General features: G+C 38.9%; 1 protein-coding gene across 1 annotated transcript in view; it reads left to right on the plus strand.

Annotated features, from left to right (window-relative positions):
- HIVEP1 (HIVEP zinc finger 1) overlaps positions 1-23437 on the plus strand; it is a 165872-nt gene that overhangs the window by 101053 nt on the left and 41382 nt on the right. The window contains exons 4-7 of the mRNA XM_023737445.1: positions 5085-11014; positions 14991-15124; positions 16064-16239; positions 20879-20980. Coding sequence (XP_023593213.1) covers positions 5085-11014; positions 14991-15124; positions 16064-16239; positions 20879-20980 — 6342 coding nt within the window. The remainder of the gene's footprint in view (positions 1-5084; positions 11015-14990; positions 15125-16063; positions 16240-20878; positions 20981-23437) is intronic.

The following is a 23437-nucleotide window of genomic DNA, read 5'->3' on the forward strand; positions in this document are numbered from 1 at the left end:
CTAACCCATCTTATTATATCATAGTGATAGAGTTTACAACACGAGGAAATCACATCAGATTGCAAAATGGTGGACAGTCACACAATACTGGGAATCATGACCCAGCCAAGTTGACAGATATTTTTGGGGGACACAGTTCAATCCATGACAGTGGCCTAGCCAAATTGACACACATTTTTGGGGGACACAAATCAATCCATGATACCTACCCTGAGACCTTGCCACAACCTACCTAGCAAATCAAATGCTCTCTTGAGCCAGGAAACTTGCTTGTTTTTATTCTGGTGTTCTTTGGAAATAATCCTGGGAACCAGTTCTAGTGGTGTTCCAGGCTCCTCGGTGTTCTTTTCAAAAGCCTTAATCATTAGGCTTGCGCCTTGGAAAATGATGTAACTTTAAGTACACAGAACCTAGGAAATTCAGCTTCTGTTTCCCCAACAATTCATCTTTCTCCAGTCAAGTGTTGTTTGTGATCTTTCTAATGTATGCTTGACTGCCTATCTGATGGAGGGTGGCTTTTTTCTATAGCTCAACAAGTCAACGACTGTCAGTGCTAACCCTGTCATTTTCAGCCCATGTCGTAAGTGTGATTTGTATCTGTTAAATTAAATCCTGTTTGGATTTCCGACCTGTTGATGTCCTGAAGGTTCTGGCTGATTCTCAGCCATTCCCAGTAGCACACTGACTGGCTAGAGAATGTCATCGTCTGCAGTTGAGCGACTCCTCTTGGGAGCCCTTTCCGCCTTCCCAATCTGGCTGCACCTTCTCTCTATGTAAAGAGAGAGGGTCATTTCATCCCTGATGTGCAGTAGGCCTGTGCAGCCCTGGTTTTGGTAATAAACCAGCAGCTCTGGAAGCGTACAGTCCACCTCTGAGACAGGTGGGGAAGGTTCCTACACCAAGCGCGGGGTAGGCACGAGCCACAGATTGGTGTAGGAACTTTAGTATCCCAAAGGCACCGTCCTTGGACTGTATTCTGCTAACTTGTCTCATGATCTCTCTTTCCTTTGGCTTTCTCTGATTTTCATTTGAGTCTTAACCACCACCATGACAACAGATTGCTTTTAAAATTACTGTGGGAGCTGTTCACCCTCTACCCCCCACCCCAAATGTATTTCTACTTTGATACATTCTGGCTTATACGTCCTCTTAACTCTTAGCATATAATAACTACATGCCAGATGTTGTAGATATAGCCACAAATATTTAACGATTGTGTAACTCTTCTCTGTAGATGAGGGGGCAGGAGAAAACAACTCATCTCTGATAGATAGGTTTGAAATTAATCAAGATTAAGGTGAGTTTAAAAAACGACCCCCCAAGTGTATCATTCTCTGAAGACCAAAGGGTCTGCCACTGCATACTCTAGGGCCTTGGTTTCCAAGAGGAGGCTTCTATCAGTAATTTCTAGCCCGATGGCCTAACTGCTGACTCTGTGCATTCCAGACCCAAATCTTGAGAAACGAGGGGTGGAGAGTGAAAATCACTAGTGAGGCATGGAACTTGCTTCAGTTCTACCTCTAGAAAGATAGTCTGGGTATTCACCTCACATCTCTCCGTAGTCTGGTTCTCTCCCTCTGTTTACATCCCTCTGCCATCCCCTCTATCACCCACCCCTACCCCCCAAACAAACAAAATCCTTCTGTTTAGAGACTGACCCAACGCCCAGGGTCATCCCTTCTACCCCCGTCCTCCCGGCCACCCACAGTGGAATGGGCTTTTATCCCTTTAACAAGGTGAGTGAACCCTGTTAAAGGAGCTCCCACAAATTGTTAGGAGAATGAGCACAATCCAGAAAAATATTTTTATGAACAGACTCTCAGCACCGTCCCCTTGCTGTTTCCCATTTTCGCAGTCAGTAGAAACGCAGATAGAACATAGAAAAAACAGACCAAAGACTCAGCCTCAAAGAAATATTACCTCAGAAGCAGAAGTGTCTTTTAAGTACAGAGTTTACCAAGAATGTAAATTTATTACAGCTAGAGCTCAAACATAATATGAGACAACAAAATGGGAAATATGGAACTAAGGAACCAAAATGAGAACAAGACAGCGTTAGTCCGACACAAATCTGAAACAATAAGGTACTGAATAGCCTGAAAATTTAATTATTGATGTAAGGGACAAGCTTGAGATTAATTATAGAGAAAGCAAAAGAAGAAGACAAAAAGATGAAATCAGTTTAAATTTTATAAGGGTAATCCAGCACGAAGATAATTGATGTGTTTGAATTAATGAACCCACCCCAGAGAAATAAAGTGAAAAAAAAATATTTGATGACACAAGAGAGGAAAAGTTTTCTGAAATAAACTAATAGCTAATAACTTATACAGAGGGCCCTTATGCTCTAGAGAAAAAACTAAAAGGCGTAAAGGTGTACGTTGATTAACTCTGAGCCGGCTCCTGGTTATGTTATTAAACTTTCCAGAAATAAAGAATTTGCAGACACAGAGCCAGAAAAAGACAAGTCACCTCAAGGAAGGGAAGCAGTGTGGCAACTGGCTCCTCCATGTGGCTGTGCACTGCCGGATGGCAAAGGAGTGTGCAAAGTTTTGAAGGAGTGGGTGGGTGTATTAAAACCAGTTAAATCTTAGGGTAGAAATAAAGAACTAAGAGTAAATAATCTATGTGAATAGAATGTAATTGTTGTATAAACTTTGGGAAGAGAGTTTCTATCTAAAATTGGAATATGTAGTTCAAAAACTCTGTTAAAAAAATATGCTTTTCAACTTCCTAACTCTAGAGAGATTTTTAGGAAATAGTGTCTCTTACAAAAAAAAAAAAAAATGACTGTTAAGTATCTCCTTTGTTTTCACTTCAGCTTCATTTTCTTTTAAGTATAAAAAAAGATCAATTGTAGTCTTTTTGTTTAAGACATATATAGAGTTTTAGCCCTTTAAAACTCTATCTCTATATCCGCCTATCCACCGTCTACCTCCTACCTGCCTTTATACATAGGCGACTTCTCTGCAAGAATTTTCACCCAGTCTAACTTGTTTATATGGCATTTCGGAGCCCGGGTGATACAGTGGTTAAGACCTCAGCCGCTAACCAAAAGGTTAGCAGTTCGAATCCACCAGCCGCTCCTTGGAAACCCTGTAGGGCATTTCTGCTCTTCCTATAGGGTCACTATGAGTTGGAATCGACTCCACAGCAAGGGGTTTGGTTTTAAATTTTTTTATATGGCATTTCTCAGTGTTCTGCCTGTGGGTTGAATTTTTGCATTTTTCTTTGGACTGTAGGCATTGTTTCATTTTTTTTATAACTTTTTTTTTAAATCTGAAAAATAAAAGCTAATTCCAAAAAGTAGTAAAACATAACAAAGTAAGACATGTCTATCTCAACCAAGACTCTGGTTTAGTAGGGCCTGGGGGGTGGGTGTGTCTGTGTGTGTTTACTCTCTAGTGTTTCTGCTCTGACTCCCACCCATTTGCCAACTGCTGTTCCTCCAAGTGGTTTCTCATCTCTGTTTATTTTAACAGCCCATGTGGCTTTTGCTTTTATTACAAGATACCTCTGAACTTTCTTTGGAAGTGAATGGGGAAGCTACTCACCCTGGATGGTGATTATCATTCTGCCCGTTTCCCTGGTGAAGTTAATGAGTGGCCTAAAGTCATCATTGACTTTATTACTTTCATCTTGAAGAGGGGAGCCCAATGGGCAGACATTATTTTATAAATGAATGGATTGAAGAAGAAAAAAGAATGGATCAACGTCATTTTGTAAAAGTATCAACAATGCTAATGCATTTTTTTCTGTTATTCTTTACTCGGATATTTTAGTCATAAGACCAGTTTTTTGTTTTGTTTTTGCTCTTTTGCTTTTCTGATTATACTGGGTAAATACATTTTTAGTGGATTAGTAATTTTTTGTGGTTGTTGTAAAACTAATATAAATTAATGTTGCCAGATGATTAGATTATTTTTTATTGTGTAAATTTTTATCTTCAGTAAATGCAAAGTAGTTATTGTGGTGTAGACACTTTGGTCTAATATGACTTTCAAATACATACATTGCAAGAGGTATTTGAAAATGATAGGGAATTAAACTATTTGGCTTTTCTAGTTTCCAAATAAGTGATATAAGCGTGAATAATTTTTGTTTATATTCCCAAGGACCCAGTGAAAGAAAACAAACCAAATTATGACAGGTAATTATTGCTCAAAAATAAAATAATTGATGAAGATTGTCGGGAATTGATGCCATTAAAATGTTGATTTGTTACCAACACAACCAGGAGTGGAGGTGTTTCATCTCTTCTCTCCTGTAATAAGTTCTGTCTATCTAGCTAGCTAATCTTGTCTATCACTAATGACAAAGAAACAAAACCCTTGAATATTTTGTTCAGTAAAAATGGTCATTTCTTTTTAAGCAAGGGACATTATGACATCATGACATTTTAATTTTGTTGGTGAACAACCACAAATAAGTGGGTCATTTTACTTTTGTGTTTTTCTGTTCACCAATAGAATTGCTGTGTTAGCAATACTTCATGGTTCTACAGACTAATATATCATAATCATTAGGTATATGTACTCTGAAAATCATTTCATCGTAGCCCTTTTTTTCTTATAGCCCTTTTTTTCCTAAGAATATCAGCACTGCATATTTTAGATGCTTAATTAGAACTTTGCTGAGAAGCTTGCTTTAAAAGATACTTGATGTGATAAGACAATCAAATGCCTAGCATTGAAAGAAGGTTTCATTTCCTTCTTTGTAGGCCAGCCTGCTCACACTGCGGTATAAACAGAGTCCTTGGCTGTGAGAGTGAGCGGGGGAGCATAGTCGAGCTTTGGAAGAGCATAATTCCAGGCCTGTGGTGGGATAGGGGTCAGAAGAGGACAACAACATTCTAGAAATGCTCAGGGAGGTTTTTACCTGGTTATGTCCATAGATTTTGGTTAGCAACTTTCTTAAGATTGCCAGAATGGTAGAACACAGTTTAATGAAAATAGACTTTTCTTAAACTACCTTCTTCAATTGTCGTAATACCCTCATGATAGTAATCTTAGTTTTTCAAAAATTGTATTTGGTGTATACGCAATTTTGCCAATAAATTTTCTTTCTCTTTCTTTTGTTAACAGAAATCTTAGAGGCTGGCATTAAAGGAACTTCAGAATCACTTAAAGGTGTGAAACGGAAAAAGATTGTAACTGAGAATCACCTGAAAAAAATACCAAAATCCCCACTGAGAAATCCTCTTCAGGCAAAACATAAACAAAACATAGAAGAATCATCTTTCACAGTTCTTCAGAATGCTTCCGAGTCCCACAAGAAACAGAACCATATTCCTATAAAAAATGGGAAGCAATTTACTAAACAAAATGGAGAAGCACCTGGGGTAATTGCCGAAGCCGCTAAATCTGAAGAATCCGTCTCCCCAAAGAATCCCTTGTTTGTGCAACAGCCGTCTGAACTGCACAGTTGGAGGTCAGAAGGCACCGCTCCCACCAAGTTAAACTTCCTGGATGGAAAATGTGACTCTAGTTCTTTGTCAAGTAAAAGCAGGACTGACAGTAGTGAATGTATCTCTTCTAATTGTAGTACTACTTCCTCCTCCTATACAAATACCGCATTCGATGTCTTACTGAAAGCAATGGAGCCAGAACTGAGCACCTTGTCACAAAAGGGCTCATCTTGTGCAATTAAGGTAGAAAAACTGAGACCAAATAAAACTGTACGCTCACCCACTAAATTAAAAAATAGTCCAACAGATGCCCCGAGTCAGACTTCCCAGGAGTTTGTCACCGAATCACAGTCCTCTCTGTGTACCTCATACGCAGTGCATGCGTCTGCCGCTCAGAAGAACGAGCAAGCAGCGGTGCCATCAGTTTCTCATCCCTATAACCCACACGAACACTTTGTTTCTGCATCTGCCCAACCCAATCAGCAGCTTCCAGGGTGTCCAGGTTTCACAAGATCGTTGACAAATCTGCAAACTCCAGAGAACGCCAAACTTGAACAAGTTTATAATATAGCAGTTCCATCATCGATAAGTCTCACTTCACCTTCCAGTAGAACTCAGGTTATTCCTCAAAACCAGCAAATGGATTCTGCTCCACCTATGTCAATAAGTCCAACAAATTCCACACAGTCCCCTTCCACGCCAATTTATAATTCAACTCCCATTGCCTCTGTTCTTAATCACAGTGTAGAACAAATGTGCAATCTTCTTCTGAAAGATCAGAAGCCAAAAAAGCAAGGCAAATATATTTGTGAGTATTGCAATAGGGCTTGCGCAAAGCCTAGCGTGCTTTTAAAGCACATCCGCTCCCACACGGGAGAGCGCCCCTATCCTTGTGTGACTTGTGGATTTTCATTTAAGACTAAAAGTAACCTGTATAAGCACAAAAAATCCCACGCGCACACTATCAAACTGGGGCTCGTCTTGCAACCAGATTCGGGTGGTTTGTTCTTATCACACGAGTCCCCCAAAGCACTTAGCGTCCACTCAGACATAGAAGACAGTGGGGAGAGTGATGATGAAGGCACTGATGAAAGACACAATGACCCAGGCCCCGTGGAACTGCCGTCTGTCCAAATAACGAAGATGGTATCCAATTCTGAAACCGCATCAAAATCAAGTTCCATTCCCAGCAATCCAGATTATGGGGTAGGTGACTTTTCACGACAGGAAAAATCTTCCGAATCACAAACTGTGACTGAGCTGCCAAAAGTGGTGGTCCATCCTGTCAGTGTGTCTCCTTTAAGAACTGACAGTCCAGAGGTGACGGAGTCCCTCCCTGAACTCAGTGCACAGAAGCGGAGGGACCTCCCAGTGACAAAGGTCCTGTCAAATTCAGCATGTGTGTCCTCCCGGGAGACAGATGAGAAGTCCCCTCAGAAGAGGGACGTGGGACACTCAGAAGGGAAGCAAGAACCTCATGTAGGAACAGTACATGCCCAGCTGCAAAGGCAGCAGGCTACTGATTACTCCCAGGAGCAACAAGGAAAACTTCTTGTGAGTCCTCGAAGTCTAGGAAGTACAGACTCTGGTTACTTCTCACGTTCTGAAAGTGCCGAGCAAACAGTGAGTCCACCAACTCCCTTCGCCAGAACCTTAGCCACCACTGAACAAGACTCGAATAAGAATAGCAGAGCCTGTGCATCTCGTATCAGTACACTAGCTCCTTCTGCTTTACTGACAGGTGAAAAAGCATTGCTTCTACCAGGCCAGATGCGCCCACCTCTGGCAACAAAAACCCTTGAAGAACGGATATCAAAGCTTATCTCAGACAATGAAGCCCTGGTTGATGATAAGCAACTGGATAGTGTAAAGCCACGGAGAACGTCTCTCTCAAGACGAGGAAGTATCGATTCCCCCAAGTCATACATATTTAAAGATTCTTTCCAGTTTGATTTAAAACCAATGGGACGGAGAACAAGCTCAAGCTCGGATATACCAAAGTCCCCTTTCACCCCGACTGAGAAATCGAAACAAGTTTTCCTTCTGTCTGTACCTTCTCTTGACTGTTTACCTATTACTAGAAGTAATTCTATGCCTACCACAGGTTATTCGGCAGTACCTGCAAATATAATACCTCCCCCTCATCCACTAAGAGGAAGTCAGTCATTTGATGACAAAATTGGCTCTTTCTATGATGATGTCTTTGTATCGGGACCCAACACTTCTGTGCCCCAGTGTGGACATCCCCGTACACTTGTCAGACAAGCAGCAATAGAAGACTCTTCAACAAATGAAAATCATGTTTCTCTGGGTACTGGGCAGTCCGTGGATGAAAGCTATCAAGGATGTAATGCCTCTAGTGAAACTGTGTCAGCAAGGAACAAGTCACTGGCACAAGCATCAAATTTAGAGAAAAAGAAATCTCACCAAGGGCGAGGGACAATGTTTGAGTGTGAAACCTGTAGAAACAGGTATCGAAAACTGGAAAATTTCGAAAACCATAAGAAATTTTACTGCTCAGAGTTACATGGACCCAAAACAAAAGTAGCCGTAAGAGAGCCAGAACACAGCCCTGTGCCCAGCAGCACACAGCCTCAGATTCTGCACTACAGAGTAGCTGCTTCCACAGGTGTCTGGGAACAGACGCCCCAAATAAGAAAAAGGAGGAAAATGAAAAGTGTTGGTGATGATGATGAGCTTCAGCAAAATGAAAGTGGAGCCTCTCCAAAAAGCTCTGAAGGTCTTCAGCTTCAGAATACTCTGGGCTCTCCTTCCAGCTTGTCCAAACATAGTGTCGCTATACCAAGTGACCACCAGCAGAAAAATATCCAGTTGCAAAGCTCACAAATTCTGCTTGTTGCCAGGGGATCCGACCAGACCACTGATCCAAAGCCGGCTACCATGGTGGAGCAACAGATAAGTTCAGCTGCCCAGGAAAAGACAGAGCTGAAAAGGCATGGAGCTGGAATCTCCGTCATACAGCATACAAATTCACTGAGCAGACCCAGTTCATTTGACAAGCTTGAGTCTTTTGAAAGAGGTTCTCCCGTTTCCTTCCAGGAGCTGAGTAGGACAGTGAAGCCTGGGTCTCTGAAAGCAGTGGGGATTTTTCAAGAGGAAGGCCACCCTTCTCTGAACGCCTCTCATCCTCACCAGCCTGTGTTATCAGACACTCTTAGAGGAGAACTTCTAGAAAGTTCCAGAAAGATTTCAAGTGAAAGAAATGTGTTGGGACAGCCCTCCAGACTTACGCGACAGCACAATATCCAAGTCCCAGAAATCCTGGTCACAGAAGAGCCAGATCGAGAACCCGAAGCCCAAGGCCATGATCAAGAAAAATCAGAAAAGTTCAGTTGGCCTCAGCGTAGTGAAACCTTGTCAAAATTGCCGACAGAGAAACTGCCACCAAAAAAGAAAAGACTTCGGCTGGCCGAGATGGAGCATTCCTCAACAGAGTCGAGTTTTGATTCCACTCTGTCCAGGAGTCTAAGTAGAGAGAGTAGTTTATCACATACCTCAAGTTTCTCAGTTTCGCTAGACATAGATGACATTTCTAAAACGGAGTCTTCCCCCAAAATCGATTTCCTAAACAAAGCAGAGTTTCTGGTAATTCCACCTGGCTCAAATATGCTTCACGTTCCGGGAGCTCACCGGGAAATGAGACGGGCTGCCTCAGAACAGATTAATTGCATGCAGACATCCATGGAGGTCTCTGATGTCCGAAGCAAATCATTTGACTGTGGAAGCATAACTCCATCCCAGGCGATGCCACCCTCTGGCATGGGAGTTACTGGGCACGTGCCCCTCTTGGAGAGAAGAAGAGGCCCATTGATACGGCAGATATCTTTAAATATAGCTCCAGATAGTCATGTGCTTCCTGTGACCCCATCGTCTTTCCAAACTATTGCTCCTCCGGGCATGAACCCAGTGCCATTTCAGGGACCTCAGATCACTAATACATCATTAGTTGAGTTTCCTACAAACGCTTTGCATCCCCAGACCCAAGTTAAGGACCTGCGAACAGACACTTCAAAGTCCAACTCCACTAACGTCTTTCCTGTCCAACAGCTTTTTGGTCTTAATTTGTTAAATCAAACCCATGCACCTTCTAACCACCAAAATGCACAGATGTCTCTGAAAGTGGCTGCACGGGCTGACAAACCAGACACGAGTCCCGCCTTGTGTGCGTCTTCCAAAAGCGAGGATTGCTTCGCTCCCAAGTACCAACTGCAGTTTCAGGTTTTAACCTCAAGCCAGACTTACTCTTCTAATCCTGCACATTCTTTGCCAAATCAGGTTCTTTCAGATCCAGCTGGTGCAGGCCATTGCATGACATCCTTAGCGTTACCAACCAAAGTGGTAGATAATGTGTCCGATTCATGTGCTCTGCCACCACCAAAGCTCGGGACCCTCGGTGGTCAGGTACAGAAGGTGTCGTCATCCTTCATGGTGCCCGTGCGTCTTCAGAGTAACATCCCAGCCTATTGTTTCTCTACAGTCACATCCTTGCCACAGATTCTAGTGACCCAGGATCTATCAAATCAACCAATTTGCCAGGCTAATAATACTATAGTGCCAATCAGCGAAGAACAAAATTCCTTGCCAAAATCTCAAAAAGATCACCAGAACGCTTTGCCAAACCCAGAGAAGGAACTTGTTGGTGAACATGTTTTTTCAGAGCTGTGCCAGAAGTCTTCTCTGTTGGAATCCTTGCCTATAACTCAGAAAATGTCTGTTGGTAGACTTTCCCCCCAACAAGAATCTTCGACTTCAAGTAAAAGGATGCTTTCCCCAGCAAACAGTTTAGACATTGCCATGGAAAAGCACCAGAAGCGGGCTAAAGATGAAAATGGAGCTGTTTGCACGACAGATATTGGACCATTGGAACCACTGAGTTCCAGAGCTAATGAAGTTAAACAGAAGAAACCTGTCTTAGTGAGGCAGGTTTGTACTGCAGAGCCCACTGAAGGTGTGATACTGGAGCAGGATGTTCTCCCCCAAGCTGAGACTAGTAGGGAGGCTATCAATTTGACTGATGTTTTACCAACTGGTAGTTCTTCATCAGGCCACCCTGACTCTGGAGTCATAGAACCTATAAATGAATTGCAGGAATTTGACAACATCAAGCCCTCCACATCACTAAGTCTTACAGTTAGAAGTTCACCTGTCCCTTCAGAAAATATTCACCTTTTGCCTTTGAAAAGTATAGACAATAACCGAGAAGGGAAGTCTCCATCAACGGTTAAGAATCAAGGGGGCAACACACAAGAAATGAAATCAGCCAGCACTCTTTCAGTGTTTAATACCGGAGACACACAGCAGCGGTCCTTTCCCAGTCTGAAGACCACAACCAGCTTTACATGGTGTTACCTACTAAGACAAAAGTCATTGCATTTGCCTCAGAACGACCAGAAAACTTCAGCATATACTGATTGGACAGTGAGCGCCAGTAATCCAAATCCACTTGGTTTACCTACAAAAGTTGCTCTTTCTCTCCTTAATTCAAAACAGAAGACTGGAAAGTCACTATATTGTCAAGCACTAGCAACTCATTCCAAATTAGATCTATTGGTCTACTCAAGCAAGTGGAAAAGCAACTTGAGCAAGGTACTAAAAATATAATCTATCTTCAGATATAGTTTGTGCAAATTAGTTTTAAAATATCTTGATACCTTTTAAATATTTTAATTGGAAATATGTATTTTAGTTTTGAATGGTAACTCTGCTTGGTGTGTGTAGTTATTTGAGAGAAAGAATGATATGTTTACCCCAGGAGCTGCACCGATGAGGGTTACCTGGAGTCCTTTCAGTGATTCTGTCTTGAAATGTTTTGGAATTAATAGCTTGCCTCGAGCACTTTTTTCTTTTTTTCTCAGCTGAATATTCAAGTCTTTACTTAATGGTACAGATAATCATGATTTTACTTGGCTCTTTGTCTTACACTAAGGTTTTTTTGTTATTGTTAAATGAGAGGAGATTATATTTACGCTTTACCATGATAATACAGGGAGAGAGAGGTATGAATAATCAAAGATTGGTATATTTCATTTTGAGATATAAGTGGAGAGTCATTCATCATAATGACACTCTCATCCTTGACCATCACCTGACCCAGTTGAGACCTTCCCACTCTCTCCCTTCCCATGCTAATCCCAGCTCTCTTCCAAGATAGTTCTGAGAGTCATCTCAGTACTTATGGGAAGGTTCACAACACAGCCAACTCATACGCTTCATGGAGTGGTTAAGAGCTCAGTGCTAACCAAAAGCCGACGGTTCGAATGCACCATCCGCTCCTTGGAGACCCTATGGGGCAGTTCTTCTCTGTTCTATAGGGTCTTATGAGTGGGAATTGACTCAACAGCAATTGGTTTGGTTTTTTGTTTTTTGTTTTTTTCATACACTTTATAACTAAGTTGATTTGTACAAGGCTTATAAAGTAGTTTAAGGTCATGAAACTTAATTTTGTGTAGTTTGTGAACTCAGTCTCGTTAGAGTTGTTGGCTTTATACAGTGGGGGGAAATCATTTAAGCAATTAAAAATAAAGTACATAAGGATATCATGTTGGATTCTGGGCATTTGGAATTACAGATTAAGTCCTTGACTTCTACAGGTTCACAAGCATGTAATACAGGTTTATAAACGTATATACCTTTCAGTAAAAAAATAAAAGTGTCAGTATTATAGTAGAAGTTGGAGTACAACTTCTAAAACAAGTCGCTAACACTGCTGATAGGTTGTGGAAGTATGAATACAGGGAAGATATTCTAAAGGAGGTGATACTTTAGCTGGGTCTTTAAAAAAATTAACTAGGGATGTTTCAGGCAAACAAATATGAGAAACTTTGTTGAATAGCATGCAAGCGAGAAAGAACTTGATTCGTTAAAAGAATTTATAAGAGTCCCATATGGCTAGAGAGTGTTGACATTTGAAACAGTAACATAGTTTGAAGTTGGTTGGTAGGTAAAGACTAAAGCATGAGTTTGGCTGTGGAAAACGATTGATACTTTCTCAGTGAAGCAGTGCATCCAAACCATCTGTGAACCTTATTTTTTTAATGCCTAGAATTCAATCTACTAAGTCAGAATCTTGGAAGATGGAACCTGATTATGAGTATTTTGTGAGTATTTTAGCCAAGTTTCATGTATATTCCTAAAGTGCCTGTGAAAAGTAGTTCTTCTAAAGTACCGAGTGCTTTGGTAGAAGTATCTGGAAATGCATAGCTAGATGTGGATCCCAGGAGAAAGCCCAGGAGGAAAGTTTGAAGTAAAGATTCTTCGATGCATAAGTGTAATTCCTGAGGTTTCTCAGGGAGAGCGGAAAGGAGCAGAAGAGAAGAGGGCTATAAACAATCCCAGGGGACCACTAATATTTAAAAACTTGAATGGAGGCGGAAAATCCACCCAGGGAACTGAAAGCAGTTATTGATAGAGAAAGGAGGAGAAGCAGGAGAGAGTGGTATCGTGGGAATCAAGAAAGGAGAGGTCCAATAAAGATGAGGACCAACCGGAGTCTCCGGACTGAGCTGCTCCAGTAACACTGAGGAGTCCCTGGGTGGTGCAAATGCTTAACATGCTCGGCTGCTAACTGAAAGGTTGGAGGTTCGAGTCCATCCAAAGGTACCTCAGAAGAAAGGCCTACTGGTGATCTACTTCCAGAACATCAGCCATTGAAAACCCTATGGAGCACAGTTCTACTCTGACACACATGGGGTCTCCAGGAATCGGAATCGACTTGATGGCAACAGGTTGATATTTCTGGAGGCTTGAGTCTGTGGGTAAGTGGCTCTGGAGGATTGAGTACGGGGTTGACTTTTACCCTGACCCCAAATGTTAATGTACCTGTCTATGGTTCAAATGGAAATAAAGATGTAGATGCTCATAAATGTTTCTAAGAGAAATAAGTCATCAATACCATATAATGCCATAGAGTGGTCAAGCATATAAAAACCAAGGAAATGTTAATGATTTTAGCATTTAGCTCACTAGGAACTTTGCTGAATAGAAGCCAGATAACAGGAAGCTACCAAGGAAATTGGATGGTAAGAAAATGAACAAAAAATAGACAGAAATTTAATATTGAGAAGAAGGTGAAAAGGAGGGTTATTGTTGTTAAAGGGATAAAGTCATGGAAAGGTGTGTTCATATATTCCAGAATGTTGGAAGAACTGATTTACCAGGAAAAGGTTGTATAGGCATCAGTGTTATCACTCCTTCATACCACCTTTCTGAGGAACGAGGGCCAGCCAACTTGTCTTTATTCCTGTCTTTGTAAGGACTGGGCTCCCAGGGTCCTTTCTCTAGACAACATAGTCCCTCCCCCTATAATGCAGACAGTCTCTCATCACTTACTATGCTGTTAAGTCTTCTGAATAAGATAGCTGTCTATTTGGCAATGGACTTTTTTTTAAAAGGAGCTTTGTATAAAAGAAGCCCTTGGTCAGGAAAGTTTTGTCTTGTGTTGAACTCGACAGAGGACTTGAGTTTGAGCCTTTGCTGTTGACTTTTGCCTTTTGGCAAATAATTTAACCCTGGGAGTGTCCTTCCTCATTGCAGAATAATCCACTTATGAGAATTAAATGGAATGATGAATGAGAAAATACATGGGAAACTGTGTGATTGTATAAAATTGTAAGGTGGTATTCTACTGTTTCTATAGGGAAAGCATGTTGTATTTATCATTGTGATGTTCATTACCTTTTTCCAGAGATTTAATTACCAGGTCAGAAGTCAGGTTTTGACTTGACCTGAATCTCAGAGTTAATCAGTATATGGAAACTTTTGAGAAGATAGGAGCCCCTGGGTGGTATAAATAGTTAAGGGCTCAACTGCTAACCCAAAGGTTGGAGGTTCAAGTCCACCTGGAGGCACCTCAGAAGATAGGCCTGGCTGATCTGCTTCTGAAAGGGCACGGCCTTGAAAACCCTGTGGAGCGCAGTTCTGCTCTGGTCCACATGGGGTCTCCAGTGAGTCAGAGTCAACTCAATGGCATCGGGTTTTGTTCGTGTTTTTTGGAGAAAATATAGACAGAAACCATAATTATGGTTTAAAATGAGGGAGGGAGATAAAACAGTGGGAAATGGGGCTTCTGATTAAACTTTACAGTATTCTTAAGTAGAAGGAGATTTAGTCATGTTCCTTAGGAGTATGAAACTTCATTTTACCAAAAGCGGTAGCTCACTCTCTTCTGTCTCTAAAGAATAAACCCTGTAAGAAACAGCAGTGTGAGTGATTGGTGAGATAGAAGAAAGAATCCTTAGTTGCTGTAAAAAGTTCCTATTACACTGTACGGGTTACCAAAGCGGGGAGGTTGTGAAGCCTTTCTTTGGGGGAGGCGGTGGGATATGGTGGATTTTAAAATGGCATAGGATTTATCAGTTCGCCATGGTTTGGTTTAGATAGATGTATCAAAGGGAGAAAGAAGATAAAGCAAATAATTGTTAAACCTGTTACTTCTTTGAAATGCATTTCAATAAGTAATTGTATACCCGGCGCTCTGCCTTGTTTTAATTTCCAGCGAAACATTAGCATGTTTGTGTTTTCAGTTTTATTAAATTAGTTTCTCTGTTGTTTTTTTTCCTTTCAGAGAGCATTAGGTAATCAAAAGTCCACAGTAGGTGAATTCAGCAATAAAGATGCCTCTGAAATTAACAGTGAACAAGATAAAGAAAATTCCTTAACCAAAAGTGAACCAAGAAGAATTAAAATATTTGATGGAGGGCAAGTACACATTTTACTTCTTAAATGTACATTTAAACTTACTTTTTAAATGTACATTTGCTTTTGTGTAAATGAAGACTTATCAGTGCCAATTTTATATAAATGTCACGAAGTTTCTCAGCTTATGAACAGAATTTCCATGGCAAAATAAGGAGCCCTGGTGGCGCAGTGGTTAAGGCGCTCGGCTGCTAACGGAAAGGTTGGCAGTTGGAACCTGCCCAGCTGCTCCATGGGAGAAGACCTGGTGATCAGCTTCTGTACAGATGACAGCCTGGAAACCCTGTGGGGCAGTTCTACTCCGTCCTGTAGGGTCGCTATGAGTCGGAATTGACTCGACGACACCTAACAACAACAACATGGCAAAATATCTGTTAGCATTATGTTGAAGAATTTCATTTAAATGGAGAAAATAATGACAATTTAGAAAAGCTGTAGGGCCCTGGAAGCAACTAAGAACAAGAACTACGTTTTCAGAGTTAAGCTTGAGTTCCACAGCAGTTGACAGTAAGGAATGACTTGGAAGATCTATTTTGAGAGAGGTGAATTCTTTGCCTGTTTCCCGTCTTTGTGTATTTTGTTATGAGAAAAACAAATCGTTTATGCCAATTTTAGCTACAGTGAGGCTCAGAAATGTTTCAGTACTGATAGTTGTATTGTAATTTAGTAATAAAGCAAACTTTTAAACCAATAATACAGAAACAGGGATATATATTCTTAAAAATAGCATTGAATAAGGTTATTTGATTAGAATTAGCAATTAGAATATTCAGTGTTGATTTGAAAAGCTAGAATATCCTGTTACACATGCATAAAATTTTTATTGCTTGAATATTAAAGTTATGTAATTTTTTAGGTTGAATTTTAATGGGTATTTTCGCAAAGACATAGTATCCAATTCCCACTATTAAATCTCCGATTTAATCTTTTTCTTTAAATTAGATATAAGTCAAATGAAGAGTATGTATATGTCCGAGGCAGGGGAAGAGGAAAGTACATTTGTGAAGAATGTGGAATACGTTGTAAGAAACCTAGCATGTTAAAGAAACACATACGAACCCATACTGATGTCCGCCCCTACCACTGCACTTACTGTAACTTCTCCTTTAAGACTAAAGGTATGAGACGCACATTGCCTCCCACTCCTTTGTGTACACTTGGTTGGTAGCACTAAAACCCAGCTTCGGGTATTGTTTGACCAAAGATACAGTAGCTTACATAGGCTAGTACAAATTACATCTTGTCAACATTGTAGTCTCATTTTCTTTATGTTTCCAGACCCTTGGAAGAAGGTATTTAATTATGCACTTTGGAATATATTTGTAAAATTTTAAAAGGAGCAACTGCCTTTTTTTTACTTCCCAAATGACAGTTGCATAACATGATGAATACATTTTCAAAAATACTTTGGGGCTAAGGAGGAAAAAGAAAATTTCATAATCACAAATAAATTCCTTTGGGCACTAAAAGATTGAAGAAAGATTTAAAGTCATAACCACAGTAAAGCTTTTATAATGATGACACTCATGTTTTGTTTTATTACCTAATTTTAGGCGTGTGTAGCATTTTTTTTCCATGATGTATCTTTTTACCCAAATACTGTTGAATTTCAGCTTCAAAATTTTTCTCATTTTTCTACTGTTTAATATTTTATAAAGACAACTCAGAACTAGTCAATAAAACTATATTTAGTGCCCTTTCTGTTTTCTTTGTATGTTTTTATTTAACTTGTAAGCCTTTATTAGTTAAGGAAGTTTTACCCTCTACAAATTTCCTATTCCATATAATAGCTATGCTTCTTGAAAATGTTTGCTTTCTCCATTAGGTTCCTTGTTCATAGATGATAATATAACAATATGTCACCTGGATTTTAATTTCATATACCACCCTTAAAAGAGTAAGAATCTCTTCTAAAACAAAGCGATGTAATAATGAAATCATCTGTCTGAAAGGACTATCAGTAAAAAAAAGTATTTCATTGATCATTTTTGACAGAAACTTGTAAATTTTTATTCTTTTTGAATTAGCATTTACTTTTTTAGAGTTATATTGGTTGTCTTTGCAGTTTTTTGTTTTAAAGATTGGTCAACTTTTTAGCAAAATGTATTACATTTTTTGGCTAGTAATTTAACGTTTTACTGATTTTATTAGCACTTAATGAGTTACAATGTATAACAACTGAATAGCTTCAAATTAGTTCTCCTTAAATGCTAATAGTGCCTGAAACAAGAATGATGGAAAAACAAAATGTTCTTCTTCAGATAGCCTTGACTATTTCCAGAAAGTTTCAAGAAATCACAAGGGTTTGGGAGGAATACTAATCTATGTCATTCTTTGATTGTGATATGGAATCTCCTTCCAGAGATGGAGGGTGGATTTTGGAATGCTTTCGTTGGTTCTTAGTGAGGGCTTTGATAGGATAACTTTGATCTTTTAACCCAACTTATTAACTTTTTGATTGGTTTAGAGCCAGTTAAGAATTGTCTTATTAAGACCAGGATAAGACCAGGAACATTTTAAGATGCCAGTATTACTAATAAAAGATCACCAAGTACAGAACAATGACACCAAATACAAGAAGATCAAGGTATAATGGAGGAAAAGAAGTCAGGGTATTTTTAAAATAGTATTCATAAAATAGGAGTCCTGGTGGTACAGTGGTTAAGCGTTTGGCTGCTAACCAAAAGGTTGGCCGTTTGAATCCACCAGCTGCTCCTTGGAAACCCTGTGGGGCGGTTCTACTCTGTCCTATAGGGTCCTTATGAGTTGGAATCGACTCAGTGGCAGTGGATTTAGTTTTTGGTTTTTTTATTCATAAAATAAAGGTAAGAAAGGAAGGAAAATCTAAATGTGGGAAACCAAATGAAACCACAGTGATTTCTTGCACGGAAAAATATTATGAATCACCAAGTATTCATGTCAGTGAAATAACTCAAAACAGCATCATGTAAAATTTTAGATAAATATTTACTAAATTGTCAGCAGAGTATAACAATACCTGAAGTGCATTGTGCATTAGCAGTTTTCATGTATTACAGTTCTCCAGTATGCTACATATCTTAATTTACGCTAAATTTTTTGTTTTGTCAGATAATTCATGTGGAATTATGTGATAAATATTTATTTAAAACAGACTACCTTAGCTAATGAGACTGGTGAAGAAAATCTTAGAAATTCACTATTTTCCTATTTTTGGCCTGATGGTTGTCAGCTTCCTTCTGGAAGTCTCCTTTTTGTGAATATGTCTAAAATAGGTTCCATGGCACCTTTTAAAGGTGGCTAAACAATAATGGACCTGTTTTTAGGTTAGGCTGTAGATTTGCCTTGCCCTGACTTACTTTGTCTTCCTAGCCAATCCAACTCTAATTCTTATGAATGTGTCTAGTTATTAACAGAAGAAAATATTGATATAATAGCATGCTGTATAAATATAGTATGCAAAGACTTCAAAATACTATCAAAAGAATAATGTGTAGTACTAGAAATTGATGCTTCTGATGGTAATGCTTACGAGTCTATATGTCATCATTTGTCCTCTTAGTTTATGTTTTTAAAATAATTTTTTATTGATTTTTTTGGCCGCTATTCTGCTTTGAAGGTCAGTCAGCAGAAAATATTCAGTGAGCTTGTGTCTCTGCAGGATTTCATTCCATTTATAGCACAGAAAGTTAGACTCTGTATGTAGCTATAGGAATCTAGAAACAAAACCTATCAGATGCTGTCCAGAGGATTTAGATAAATGTTTATTAAATCTATCTAAAAATTTATCTATTAAATTAGTACATAAAGCTTATAGCGTTTCTAGGGGATATTTGCATTTTTAAGATATGCATATTTTGCATACTTAAAATGAAAATTCTTTTGTTTGTGTTAAATTATTTAGCAGGTTCATTAATAATAAGAACTAACTCAAGTTATGAGAGTATATGCTTATTAAAAACTTACATTCCCAAATTTGCCTACTTACAAGTATACATTATTAACTTCTTAGAAGGCAACCTGCTAGAACTGTCTATATAGGGAACAAAGCATTTTGAAAGAGAACGATTAGTGGAACTTGTAATTTGGTTCATAATATTGTTACTATACCAAAAACATTGGGACTTTACAAATGAAAGTTTCAGCCGCATTAAGATGCCCAAGCCCTTTTTTATAATTTTTAATAGAAAAATGTGAAGCATACAAAGTTAGAGATATGTATATCCCATCACTACAGTATGCCAATCATCTTTGAATAATTATTAACATTTTGCCATCTTTTATTTTTTAAGTATATTTAAAGTAAATTTCAGGTATGGCCAAACCATTTCAGCCAGGTGTTACCTCCAGAATCACAGAAGTCAGAGTTTGATGGATCTTAGACGACATCTGGTCCAGGCACCCAGCTGACCCTTGAACTCCTAAATAAGCACCACGCTCCAGGATGCTGTACGTTTGGCTCACTCAGGAATGTCCTGTCTAGTACAAGAATCCCCTTGTACTAAGAGTGTTTTTATAGCATTGAGGCTTTACAAATATAGCAGTTTTACAAGGTCCTACAGCACTGTAAGCCCCAAATCTGGACCAGTGACTGATGGATTTTTTAGCTCTTCTAGAGGCTTATCCTCAAACACTAGTATCCCATTCCCCACCTGACTGAGTGTTTTGTTTATTCATTTTCCCAAAAGATAACTTGCCCTTGTCAGTATTATCCACTCAAGCTGCTTGGCATCCTCAGAAGAATCTGAGCTCTCCCTGGCATTCATGATCACATGGAGAAAGCTTGTCCATTGTTTCCCAGTTAACTGCTAATACTCATAGAGCTTGTTGCACCAGCTGCCAGAGGAAACACACCTTTAGAGATACTGTTAGCGACATTGTAGTCAACACGGTGAACTGAAATCGGTGCAGGAAATTCTTTCCTCTATTCCAAAATATAGTTTCTAATATAACAGCGACCAGAAATAGTTTTTAATAGATACCAAGCTCAAAGTTAAGAAAGGTAAATTCCCAGGTACCAGAAATAAAGATGAAATGCAAAGATAGCTTGGTGAGCAGGTGCTCCAAAAAAAAAAAAAGTCCATATGGGAATCAGAGCCTGGATTTTTAATGTTTGTTCTGGAATGGAGTCAGCCTGCAGTTAGCCTGGCTCTCCTGTCCAGTGACCTTGGGCCATGGGGGAAAAAGTTAATCTGCTAAAAAGCAAAGCCCTATACATGCCATGCAAAAAAATGCTTGTCCAGAGTCAGTGGTCTGAAATCCTTAAGCTCCCAGGCAGAAATAATTGAAAACTGCCCCCATGTAGATGTTTTTGCAACCCAGGGTACTTGAAACTCCCACGGAAAGCAATCTTACTAGAGATAAGCTTACAATAAAAATGAAAAAGCATGCAAGGAAACGTACTACTATGAGAGAGAGCCAGCAGACATAATGAATGGACAATTCGTACTTCAGAACTACAGATTTATAGTGCAGCCTGTAAGAGACTTAAGTATGCATAAAATGTCCTAAGAAATAAATAAGGAATAGAGAATAAAAATCATAAGAAGTAGACATTGTCAAAGTAAAGGGGGCAGGTTTAAAAGATACATTATTATTAATAAATAACGAAGTTATTATAACAGAGATAATATTTTGTCAGAATTTTAGTCATTAGAATTGTATAACTACAGTCTGTGTTTTTTTTTTGCTTGAAATAGGAATGGAATTTACAAGTGTTGACAAATGCAATAGCAAAACAATACTATGTAAGCTTAGTAAACATTCTTTTCCCTTAAGGAAATCTGACAAAACACATGAAGTCCAAGGCACATAGCAAGAAATGTGTGGATTTAGGCGTCTCAGTAGGTTTAATAGATGAACAAGATACAGAAGAATCAGGTAAGGCTTTGTTCCATATTTTTCATAAATGCTGTTTACAATTTACTTTTTTTTTTTTTTGCATCCATACTGTTCGTTCCATTTCCCCTGTTACTGCCTAGTTTCTCTTCTCGTTACTGTGCACTAGACTCCTGATTGGTTTTCCCGTCTTTAGTTTGTCTTCCTATGCATTTATCCCACTGGTGTTAAATTAATCTTCCGGGCATGTGTCTGGTCCTCCTCTTCCCTGCTGAGAATCTTTCATCGATTACCATTTGCCTACCAGATAAGGTATGAGCCACTTGACTACACTTTCAAAGTCTGTTGTTATCTGGTGCCTTCCTACTTCTCCTTATTTCTTGTTCTTCTTCTCCCTTATTTCTAGTTTTGTTCTTTCACCTACCCTAATGCTTAAATTTCCTGTGACATAGCACTGCTCCGGCTCCCTACCCTTACAACGCTGCCTTAGCCCTACCCCTTACTACCCATGCAGACTCGCCTCCCAGTCTGCGCTGGGCCACATCTTCCCTTTCCTTCAAGGCCTGGTTCAGATCCACTGTCTTCATGAAGCCTTCTCTGATTTTCCCTTCCCACTCCACTTGCTGGAAACAGCTTTCCCTTCTTTGAACTCCTGTAGTATTTTAGATTTTCCTCGCTGAAGGTATTCAGTCTCTTCCCACCTTATTTTGTGAGTATTTGTGTGCCTGCCTTACCTGCCCACTGAGAGTCTTAAGCATATGGTGGCTGAGTGCTTGCTGTCTGCTTCACCTCAGCACGTGGCACAGCGCCTTGCACATGGCAGCTGCTCCGTCAGTATTTGTGGAATGGAGCATTTGTTTGCTTCCCCCAAATGTTTATTATTTTGAAAAAGTTAACCTGTTGTTTTTTTAACAGCATTAACTGTACAAATATATTTATCTCTAACCAGTTTTGAGGGAAAATCTATTTGTTCTGACTAATCAGAGGATGGAAATATCTTTTTCTAAGGCTTTATTTTAAACCCAAGGATTTAGCAACAAAACAGATAGTTAAAAAAAAGGGAGTGGGGTGCCCTATTGCTTTAAAAACAATGACGTAATTTAAATGTTTACCTACTGTATTTTACCTGATGTACATTATTTTCGTGTAGAAAAAATTTTCAAAGAGACAGTGGTGAGGACATCGTTAAAAACAGAAGTTAAAAATCAAATGCATTTAATCCCACCTGACAACCAGTGGCACACTAAATGAATCAGCCTGAGTTTATTTCTAAATATGCGAGAGAAGTGACTCACATCTTAAGTGGTATAATTGATATGATCCAGTATTTTGAGCTCAAGGAAAGGACTGCCTTTAACTCTTTTTTTGGAATAAACGTACATTCTTAATAGAGGAAAAAGATTATCACATCATAACAGCAAATTTAGGAGAACAAGGAGCTTTATTTTTGTTTTATAAACACTGATTCTTTGATAGATATTGAGGAAGGCAATATCAGGATTTAAAATGCATGTCACCCTAATATGTGTAATTTTTTTTGTTCTAGGAACATGTTTATTAAAAACTGATTTTTGAATTGCTAGGAATTGTATTCTGTGTCGGTGTCTTTGTTTAAAGACACTGAAACATTTAATACAATTAATTTAATTACAGTTCACTTCTAATATAAACAGTTCATTTAGTTTATTTTCTGCTCTTAGTAATCACACAATAAATTAATTACTATAACTATTCAAGTGAAAAAATTCTTCTTATTTATTTTGCTTTATTATGATATTGAGTAATTCAGAAGGAAAAAAGCTAGGAAAAATATGTGACAATTTCAACAAGAATATTTATTACTCACTGACTAGAAATGAGCCGTGGTGCAAACTGTTAAAGTGCTTGGCTGCTAACTGAAAGATGGTGGTTCAGGTCCATCCAGAGGCTCCTCTGAAGAAAGATCTGGCGGTCTACTTCTGAAAAATCAGCCATTGAAAACCCTATGGAGCACAGTTCTATTCTGACACATACGGGGGCGCCATGAGTCAGTTGACTCAGCAAACAACTGGTTAGAAAAGGCACAAAGTAAATGTTACAATATGAAACATTGATGCGTGTAAATAATAAAAGGTATTATTATTCTAACATGTACTCCTAAATGTTTTACTTCTTTGAGAAGATGAGTCTTATACAAATTAACTGAAATGTCTGCAGAATTGTTAAGGGAAGCTAGTTCTTAACATCCTAAATAAGCATAGGAGAATTAAGTTTCCATTAATTATCATGCATTTTTTTATAGTGACTGACTTACGTATCTATCCATTCATTTGTGTATTTCTCATGTCATTCCAAAAGCATTTAAAGCAGGTCTTAGATTATAACTCAAATTCAATAGCTTAATTCCTTATTTAGATTAGGTCTTCTGATAAAAGTACGTAGTTTTTACTCATTTATTTTTCAGTTTTTTTTTTTTTTTTTTTTTATTCATGGTTTTTATCAAATAGTAAAGTATAGAAT

Source organism: Trichechus manatus, unplaced genomic scaffold (assembly GCF_000243295.1).
Source record: "Trichechus manatus latirostris isolate Lorelei unplaced genomic scaffold, TriManLat1.0 scaffold00103, whole genome shotgun sequence".
Classification (NCBI taxonomy): Eukaryota; Metazoa; Chordata; class Mammalia; order Sirenia; family Trichechidae; genus Trichechus; species Trichechus manatus.